This window comes from Lentinula edodes (genome assembly GCF_021015755.1).
Source record: "Lentinula edodes strain Le(Bin) 0899 ss11 chromosome Unknown C8R40scaffold_25, whole genome shotgun sequence".
In the NCBI taxonomy this organism is placed as follows: Eukaryota; Fungi; Basidiomycota; class Agaricomycetes; order Agaricales; family Omphalotaceae; genus Lentinula; species Lentinula edodes.
Window position 1 is genome coordinate 642739 of NW_025764331.1, and position 9264 is coordinate 652002.

Here is a 9264-nt window from a genome sequence, read left to right on the forward strand (position 1 = left end):
ATTATTGATACTACATTATCCTAAGACTCAAAAGAGGGGTACATACTAGAACGCTCAGTTGAACAGATGCTCGTTCGGCAAGCTAATTTCGAAACCCTGCTCCTTCCAATATTTCTCAACATCCAAAATACCGTCAATTGTATCCACGATGGATTTATTGAAGGAGTGATAAGAGTCCTTCTTGATCCCAAGATATTTCTCGTTCCTCTCAAGATCAGTCACCTGCATAGGCCAGACCGGTGCCTTTTCGGGGTCGCTCAGACGGGCGGCAAGCTCTGGTCTGACCTCCTTTACGTGCTCGATGACCTTTTTCCAATTATGCTCTTCAGGAGCACCGAGAAGAAAGCGACGATCCCTTGGCTCGAGTTGGTCGATGGCGGTGTTGTGAATAGCGTTGACATGTGCATCCGCAATGTTCCTCAGATCTACCCACCCAGGATAAACAACGAACACTTCGTTATCGGGTCGAAGTAGGAAATGGACGAAGTAGTTGGTGCTTTCGACGGAGTACAGTTTAGGGTTGTTGACGATGTATTTGTAGTTGGGGACAAAAGGACCGAAGATGTATGTTGGGTCGACTGATGGTGCGTATCATATGTTAAATGCTGCAGGTGCGTAAACGAATGAACGCACTGATAACCACCCTGGTATCGCGGTGCTTTTCCGCCCAATTCATGACAGTCTGCTCACAAATGATCTTTTGAGCAATGTAAACGACGAAGTGCTGAGCCTCAGTGGTCTTCCGGGCATCCTCAAATGTAATAGGCCGCCAGTCTACACAGTAGTGGGAATTTGGTCATAGGGAAGACGGACGCAAACATACCTCGGGGCCCAAAGGGACCCTCGATATTATAGGTCACTTGTGATCCAGTAACGATTATACTCTTCACGCCAGCAAGACGCGCGGCGTCCATCATTTTCTCCGTCCCTTCCGTCGCGAACTGGAGGTAAGAAAAATTAGGGTCCCATTAGTACTTGGATGGATCATGTGGATCTTCCTTCATCACTCACCTTCTCAACGACCTCCATCGGACCTCGAAAAGAGGGTAGAATCGCAGCGACATGGATCAAAACTTCCACATCTACATACGCACACGAGTAAGTTGACCAAAAAAAGGTGCGTATCAAGTTGAATGAAATGCATACCCTTGAATAACGCGTTGAGATCAGAGGATGCAAGATCAGGGATATCAACGACCGTGAACTTGTCGTATGTTTCAAAGATTTTGGCTAATTGGGACACTTTGTCTCCACGAGCCGCTCTAGCAGTTCAAGAATAATCAACGATTGTCAAAATGGTTTATACCGTCCACAAGAAAGCTTACCCCTGGACTGTATATCCAGCGTCGAGCAGTTTCTTCACGATTTGAGATCCCAGGAGCCCGGAAGCACCGGTAACGAAGTATGAAGTATAGACCATCGCAAGACTTCTGATTTTGTGAGAAATAGGGATTGGGGTTTCAAATTCTGAAGGGTGAACGCCGATGGAAAATAGAGATGTAGGGGCGAGACAAAAAGCGTGAAGGGAGAGATGATATATAGGACGACCAGACTCTGCACTAGTGCGGTATTTTACGGCGGCCCTGAAAACATGAGTAGTATGATAAGGTCGTTGCCGGATCGTTGCGTGGATGGATTTGACATATTCAATAACTTTGCCAGGCCTTTGCTAAAGGACTATTTTAGATGGAGTTATCTGTTGCCGTTAGGATTTTCTTGATCGAATGTCGGTAGAAACCTGGTAGAAACAAGGAGTTGCAGACTGGGGCTGTCGCGACTCGCAGCCGGTGCCCTCCGGTGCCGCGTGGTTTTGCAAATGGCTGAAGGCTGAACGTGAACGTTGAACCTGGGAATCTGCAGGAACATCCCCTAAAGTTTCAGGCTCTGCCCCTCCGGGCTCAAAGCCATAAGTCGATCCAAGCAGGACGCTTTATACCTTGCAAGTTGAGAATTTGAGTGGAATCATCGTCCAACATTGTTGTTGTTGAAGGTTTCTCTCATTTTCTCTCTGAAGATTAGCACACCTTCTCGCAATAATCAGCGATAATCTGAACCGGTCAGAAGTAAAGCTACAAACTACCAATGACCACTGACCTCCTCAGTTCTCTGTCTCTACTTATAGAGCATTAGACGCTCCCACTGTGCATCTAGTATAGTCTGAGTACAGTCAAAGAAAAGACAAAAAGCAAGTGTGCTAAATTGCCCCTAGACTGCCCTGCATGAATTGGAATTTGACATCGGACAAAAGCACATGACCTTGATTCAGTGGCGAAAATAACGTTTCGGCGTTCACTAGCACTGGTTCACTTCTGATCTTGTTAACTTTCACGACTAGAAATATACATACTGATCTCTATAGTTCTCCACCAGCTCTCCACTAAAAGAGACTTAAGGAGACTGCAGGTTACTGCAGATGACAGGAAAGAACGAAAGAATGTTTGTACTATAGGGTGGTATCGGCTACTCCGTACGCGTGCCGTAAACTTCATCCAACCCTGAAGACCACAATTCTGGAAGCGACGGATGATATCTATCGGGCGTAGTAACGGTCGATTTCGATTTCCTTGGAATGAGGGTAACTGAACGCACATATATAACTCTTTGATCCTTCCCAGCGTTAGAACCCATCTACAACCCACCAGCTCTGTCGCCAAAAAAGGTCGTGCGGTTCTGTGCATCCTGTAAAGATGGCAGTCGAGATCACCATAGATAATTCGTATGTTCACTTTTTTAACATTTAACTTCCAGTCTCATTATTTACTCAGGCTTGGAGCCCTTTTCATTGGCCTTATTATTGCCTCTGTGTAAGAATATTGGACAATTCTTTCGCGTATCCATTCAACTTATGACATCGTGGACACCACTGCAGCTTAAATGGCGGTATGCTACGTTGTATATGCTGCGTATTGTGAAAATGGTTGAACTTCGTCTTATAGTCACTTTTTCGCAAACGTGGTTCTACTTCAGTGCTCAGACTCGCGACCGTTCTGACCCAATATGGCTCAAATTGACGGTAAACACTTATAGCTTTCACCAAGTAAAATCGAATCTGAAACAGATCCAGGTCATGACTGTTGTATTCCTCGACCTCATGCACCAGTTGTTCACCAGTCAATGGAGTGAGTCCTCTCTGACCCGCTCGCGCACACCGTTACTAACAAAGCCAAGTTTACTATTACTGTGTCACCAATTTTTCCAATGCGGCTGCTCTCAATACCATACCTTGGTGAGTGGATATATCTCATCTATTTTGCCTTTCCTTCTTCGTACCTCACTTTCGGTTGTTAGAAGTCGGGGAAGATAGCTTCTGTTGGCATTTGTTACATGCAAAAGTCAGACTCAATATTGTATTTTACTGACCATCATTTGTAGGAGCTACTATGTAAGTCGCCCTATCCGCGAAATTTGAGGCCATGTGGTGATTTCATACTGAATCTCACCAGGGAATGGCCATGCCAATGGTTAGTATCAGGCTCTACAACTCAGAAAAGTCTACTAACTTTTGATTAGGGTCTCAATACTATCATAGTCCAGACGTGCGCTAATAATGCTTTACTTCGGCGTGTTCATGCTTTCTAACGAGTTCTCAGCTTCTACGTTTGGCGAGTATGGAAATGTGTGCTTTCTCCTCAATTTGAACTGGTCAAATTTTAATATCATGTCGTATTACAGTGAGCAAGCACCTTATTCTTCCAGGAATACTGGTACGTTCGTTGCGAGAGTCCCAAAGCTTAGGATATATTCGATCTCAGTATTGACTTGTCTTTCAGTGGTCGGTCTGCCTAACTCAATTTGGTGAGTATCAATCAGTACATTAAATATACCCTTGTTAACACACTGCCAAGGTTTACTACTTTGTGAGTGTATTACCGAACACCGTAGTAAGCTCTAGAGTGCTGAATGATAAGTGAATTGCAGACTATGTGTACCGAGTGTAAGTGTTTTTTCCAGGTTTTTTTCTTTTGCTTATTCTTCTTGCTCACTACGAGGATCATAGGTCTGGTCTTACGTCGGCCGCGGAATTCTCCACTGTAATGGGGGTAGGTCGCGCCGTATTCGGAACTTTGGATAATCTTCGAACTTGTATTTTTTTCTATTTCAGCCCTATGCGATCGCTACGAATGGAACCGGGACTGCTGCAGACATCTTTATTGCTGCTGCGATGGTCCATCTTTTACAACAAGCCCGAACCTCTATCAAAAGGTACGAGCATGTTGAGTCCATGTCTGACATGATGACCAAGCCTCGTTTAGGACGAACAATGTGCTTCGTGCTGTCGTGCGTGTCGTCGAACGTAACTCGATACACTTTCTGACCTTTATCACTGATTTACAGACGATCTTTAGTGTGACAACTGGTATTGTCACTGGGTAAGTGATAGGTATATCTGTTCTTCTGTTCTTCTGCTCGCCGTTAGAGCTTCTAATTCTCCCTTCGACAAAACAGCGTTTGCGCTATTTTCGTGCTTTCAATGGCCAGTGCCTATCCTGGTACGAACATTGAGGTCACATTCTATTTTATCCTGGCGCGGCGTGAGATTTTACTTCAGTGAGCCTCTTCACACCTCTGACTCACGTTCATAGTCTATGCCAACTCTTTTTTGGCAACGCTGAATGTTCGAGATCACATGCGCGACCGCAGTCATAGCGGGGGTGTTATCACAACGTCTGACTTCCAAGTTCACCCTCGCACCAACAACAGTGCAATGCAGCTGACAAATGCCTCGCATGAGCTGGATAATTTCCCTCGCCAAAAAACGCAGATAGTAAGTTTGTTTATTTTCCTCAGTGCGGTATCGATTTGCTTAATGCGCGGTTGATTAGGATGATAACAGTCACGGAGAGCTTGAGACTGTCATTTCTGTGAAAGTCGATCGAATCACAGACAGGAATTATCAGTGATTTTGTAGTATATAGTGGAGCTAGTAAGAGAGTGCAGATTTTTGAATGTTACATCCCCTCCTTTCTTTACAGTAAGATCATGCCGGAAGACAATTCAACCACCTCCGCGGAATGAGCAACGTGAAGTCTATGTTGTAAACATTCAGTACTGTTCGCTCTACATACATAAATAATTATTGTATATGAAGTCCGTGCTATGAGATCAACTTTCAAAGAGTGTTACGAATGGAGGTCAGTCTGTTAATTCATATAAATAGTAACAGGGAATCATCAAAAGCGATCTGAACCTGTAATCACAAGAATTGAACTGCGTCACAGTGCCTTGGTATTAAGTGGTTCATTGGACGTGTTGTATCGCATTTCGAGTTCCTGAGCCGAACCGTGACCGCTCAGAATCCAGCTCACTGGAACAAAATTCCAAATGTACATGGCAAGCACCACCATCGCGGAGTCAAACAGATCTGAAATGCATAAAATAGTGAAAATGAGAATTAGTCGTAGAATTTCCGTTGCGTACCAAAAGTCCATTGCGTTTGAATGACTATCCCGTTCCATCCGTCCCCGAGCTCGATTAACCGGTAAATTGCTCTATAAAAACAGAATCAGGCAGAGGGATGGGGACAAAAGGTAGGACAGACGTACCGGATGAACAAACAGAATGTCGCACAGAACACAGCATACAGACCAATCCTTCTTCGCTTGTCCATATAACCGTTCTTCAAGTTCTCTGTGTCAAGCCTGACAGGCTTATCCGCGTTGAAGCGATACACGAACTCTAGCGCGATTGCAGAGAAGATGATGAGGATCGCTATAACACGCTAATCAGTCCGCAACTTGAGTGACAAACGGCAACGACCACACACCTAGTTGTATCGCTATTCCTGCGAGCATGATATTCGTCCCCTGGATCAAGACATGAGTCTTTCTATCTAAAAAAATGAAGCCGCGACCTCGAACTCACTAAATTAACGCCTGCGTCATCGTTAGCACTGGCTGTCATTCCGCCTCCAACCGCTTGTACGACCAAGGACACAACGTCCTAGGAAAGGATGTGATAAGTAAAAAAGATATCGAGAAACGGACGAAAGTTCTGAACGTACGCAGGATAGAAAAATCCTGGAATCTAGTAGATGATCAGTTTTAATCATACAATAGACTGAGATTAGGCGCACACAGTGTGGGTTTGAAACGACTGTATTGAGGTCCCAGCATTTTGACCAGACGACCGAAGATGATGAAATGAGCACCCAGCAGCGGTGTCGGTGAAATAATAAGGCAAGCAATTCTAATCATTCGCCAGTCAATTTTCTTGGGGTGAGCCTTTCACGAAGGCTTATGTAGCTTACTGTATCATATAAGGATCGGCGGCCTGTAAATTCTGATTCGACCACAGTCGCCCCGCCCAACCAAGAATTTCTCCGCATCCAGCGAGAATTATGGTCGGCAGAAGAAACCACTGTCGTGCGAACAATGTATGGATGAGTTGAGCAGCTAATAAGAGGTGTCAGTTTTTCAGCGCTCTAAAGCACTACTTGAATCAAGCTTACTAGTGGAAACCGAAAATAGTGTAACGAACATGATGCAGATCCATAAGGTAGGCACATAGCCATATGGACTATCAGTGTCGTCGGTAGAGGCTCGAAGTACAAAAGGACTAGAAGATGAAGAGTTCATGAAGTCTAAGGGGAATGTCTAATAACACCTAGGGCCCCGGATTGGGTTCAGCGAATCTATAAATCAGCCTGACAAAGAACTCGTTTGTTTTTATAACATCGGGCACGGCAAATTTTTGCCACTTTCACTGCCTACGAGTTGCGTGTTTGAGTGGTGTCCAACTGGCGCAGTACATTTTAGATTGAGTCACGACAAACGACTGGCTACGGAAAGCTGTGGTTGAATGGCCCAACGGGAGGTAATGGGTGTTTGGCAAAGATTTTTATCACTCAACAGACTTACACCGAAATAAACATTCAGGTGTACTGGGGGGTACCGTCCGACAGTTGAATCACGTTAGTTTGGTTTCTGGGCGCGATTATGCTCGAGGATTTTTGAGCATAAAGCACAGATATATAGATACTTGAAAGGATATATTCCATCACAATTTTGATGTAATCACCAGGCACACAATCTAGCAAGGCAAGCTTTTACTTTCAGCTACAGGACGCCAAAACCACAACGCACATCCCAGCTGTCTAATTACCCATCTCCTTGGCAAGCTGCTCAGCCTTGGCTTTGACATCCTCAATGGTACCGGACTGCGGAAAGAAGTTAATTTAAATTCGGCAAGATGATGCATATAATGAATGCTCACCATATAGAAGGCAGACTCAGGCAGAGAGTCATGAGCACCCGAGAGGATCTCCTTGAAGGAGCGAACGGTGTCTTTGAGCGACACGAGCTTGCCCTCGTAACCAGTGAAAACCTGAGCGACCTGGAAAGGTTGCGACATGAAACGCTGGATCTTACGAGCACGTTCGACCTGAAGTAAAGGACTGTCAATGACAATGTAAAATACGTCCAGAAGAAAACTCACAGTGAGCTTGTCCTCTTCCGACAATTCATCCATACCAAGAATAGCAATGATATCTTGAAGCGACTTGTAGTCCTGGAGAATCTTTTGGACAGCGGTAGCAACGTCGTAGTGCTCGCGGCCAACCTAAAGGAAAAAGGTCAGCTGATCAAACATATTTTAAACGCGTCGTGCTCACGATACGGGGGTCCAGCATACGAGATTTGGAGTCGAGAGGGTCAACGGCAGGATAGATACCAAGCTCGGCAATACCACGAGACAAGACAGTGGTAGCGTCCAAGTGAGCGAAAGTTGTTGCCGGGGCAGGATCAGTCAAATCATCGGCGGGGACGTAAACAGCCTGGACAGATGTGATAGAACCCTTCTTGGTGGTGGTAATACGCTCTTGCATACCACCCATATCAGTGGACAAGGTGGGTTGGTAACCGACAGCGGAAGGAATACGACCGAGCAAGGCAGACACCTCGGAACCGGCCTGAGTGAAACGGAAAATGTTGTCGATGAAGAGCAACACGTCCTGACCTTCCTCGTCACGGAAGTACTCGGCAATAGTAAGACCAGTGAGGGCAACACGAGCACGGGCACCCGGGGGCTCGTTCATCTGACCGAAAACGAGGGCAACCTTGGAGTCACCTTCAAGGTTGATGACACCAGTTTCAATCATTTCGTGGTACAAGTCGTTACCCTCACGGGTACGCTCACCGACACCTGAATGTAACCAGTTGAAAATTGACGCATGTAGAAAGCAAACGGGACGTACCACAGAAGATAGAGAAACCACCATGGGCTTTTGCAACGTTATTGATAAGTTCCTGAATCAACACCGTCTTGCCAACACCAGCACCTCCGAAAAGACCAATTTTTCCACCACGAGCATATGGAGCAAGAAGGTCAACAACCTTAATACCAGTCTCGAGAACCTCAGCAGTAGTCGATTGCTCGACGAATGGTGGAGGGTCGGCATGGATAGGGCTGAGTTTGACACCCTTTATAGGACCACGTTCGTCAATGGGTTCACCGATGACGTTCATGATACGACCGAGTGTACCAGTTCCGACAGGGACGAGAATGGGAGCCCCAGTATCAACAACTTTCTGTCCACGGACAAGACCTTCCGTACCGTCCATGGCAATTGTACGAACTGAGTTTTCACCCAAGTGGGACGCGACCTCAAGGACAAGACGGCCTCCATGGAAGTCCTGGACCTCAAGTGCATTGAGAATTGGAGGGAGATTCTCAGTGTCGAACTGAACGTCAACAACGGCACCAATGACGGTTTTCACCGAACCAACGACCTGCTTGGCCTCAGTAGCGTACGAGCGAGCTAAAAAGTGGAAAATCTTCGTTGAAAAAACGAGAAAAAATGCTTTAGCGTATAGGAAACTTACCAGCTACAGGAGAAGCGCGCTGAGGACGAGACGAGGATTGACGGGAAGAAGAGGATTGTGAAGGAACACGCTGAGAAAGAGCAGCGGTAGAGAAGAAGGCGTTGGTTTTTTTAGCAGAGCTAGCTGCTCGCCTTGACAAACGGGCGACGGCGCCACGGGTGGTGAGCATGATGATGGAGGTGAAGAGAAGGACGAAGGTCAAAGTCAAAGACGATATACACGTCGAAATTAAATTTCACACAATATCCCGGGTTCATCCGGTTTCGTAAGCGCTTACTAAACCGTGGAGCGCCCAAAGGCGCCTACTATCGTGCCTGCCGGCTTTGAAAAGTCACCCGAGTTTGAAAATACATTTTGAAAGGTGTTCCCTTCATTTATAACTGCATGTATGTATCTATATCAAAGGAAACAGCTATGATTCATATAGTTGTGGATTTTTATTGAA

At 45.7% G+C, this 9264-nt stretch overlaps 4 protein-coding genes across 4 annotated transcripts; 1 reads left to right on the forward strand and 3 right to left on the reverse strand.

Annotated features, from left to right (window-relative positions):
* Positions 1-54: 54 nt before the first annotated feature.
* Positions 55-1420, reverse strand: C8R40DRAFT_1070892 (uncharacterized protein; the record flags this gene model as incomplete). The annotated part of the gene is made up of 6 exons (XM_046226283.1): positions 55-578; positions 634-774; positions 824-941; positions 1012-1082; positions 1147-1262; positions 1326-1420. The coding sequence occupies 6 exons, from the start codon at positions 1418-1420 to the stop codon at positions 55-57; spliced, it is 1065 nt and encodes a 354-aa protein (XP_046084792.1).
* An 882-nt stretch (positions 1421-2302) lies between these two features.
* C8R40DRAFT_1113044 (uncharacterized protein) lies at positions 2303-4954 on the forward strand. The gene is made up of 21 exons (XM_046228443.1): positions 2303-2716; positions 2766-2804; positions 2870-2880; positions 2937-3013; positions 3065-3119; positions 3169-3226; positions 3373-3382; positions 3444-3461; positions 3511-3536; positions 3591-3616; positions 3673-3704; positions 3771-3795; positions 3846-3857; positions 3919-3934; positions 3998-4040; positions 4103-4203; positions 4254-4278; positions 4336-4370; positions 4447-4532; positions 4584-4765; positions 4824-4954. Exons 1-21 carry the CDS (start codon positions 2688-2690, stop codon positions 4899-4901), a joined length of 984 nt encoding a protein of 327 aa, XP_046084793.1. The 5' UTR covers positions 2303-2687; the 3' UTR covers positions 4902-4954.
* A 259-nt stretch (positions 4955-5213) lies between these two features.
* C8R40DRAFT_1049461 (RTA1 like protein-domain-containing protein) lies at positions 5214-6575 on the reverse strand (the record flags this gene model as incomplete). The annotated part of the gene is made up of 9 exons (XM_046224564.1): positions 5214-5362; positions 5419-5489; positions 5544-5709; positions 5765-5804; positions 5863-5940; positions 6002-6024; positions 6074-6186; positions 6248-6392; positions 6449-6575. 9 exons carry the CDS (start codon positions 6573-6575, stop codon positions 5214-5216), a joined length of 912 nt encoding a protein of 303 aa, XP_046084794.1.
* Positions 6576-7093: 518 nt separating this feature from the next.
* Positions 7094-8988, reverse strand: C8R40DRAFT_1070895 (P-loop containing nucleoside triphosphate hydrolase protein; the record flags this gene model as incomplete). The annotated part of the gene is made up of 6 exons (XM_046226284.1): positions 7094-7156; positions 7213-7380; positions 7435-7557; positions 7610-8139; positions 8192-8755; positions 8820-8988. The coding sequence occupies 6 exons, from the start codon at positions 8986-8988 to the stop codon at positions 7094-7096; spliced, it is 1617 nt and encodes a 538-aa protein (XP_046084795.1).
* Between the last annotated feature and the right edge of the window lie 276 nt (positions 8989-9264).

Coding starts and splice junctions, on each gene's coding strand:
- C8R40DRAFT_1113044 (XM_046228443.1), top strand. CDS start 2,688: ATGGCAGTCGAGATCACCATAGATAATTC. Junction 4,204..4,253: donor GCCCGAACCTCTATCAAAAG/GTACGAGCATGT, acceptor AGCCTCGTTTAG/GACGAACAATGTGCTTCGTG. Junction 4,371..4,446: donor ACAACTGGTATTGTCACTGG/GTAAGTGATAGG, acceptor TCGACAAAACAG/CGTTTGCGCTATTTTCGTGC.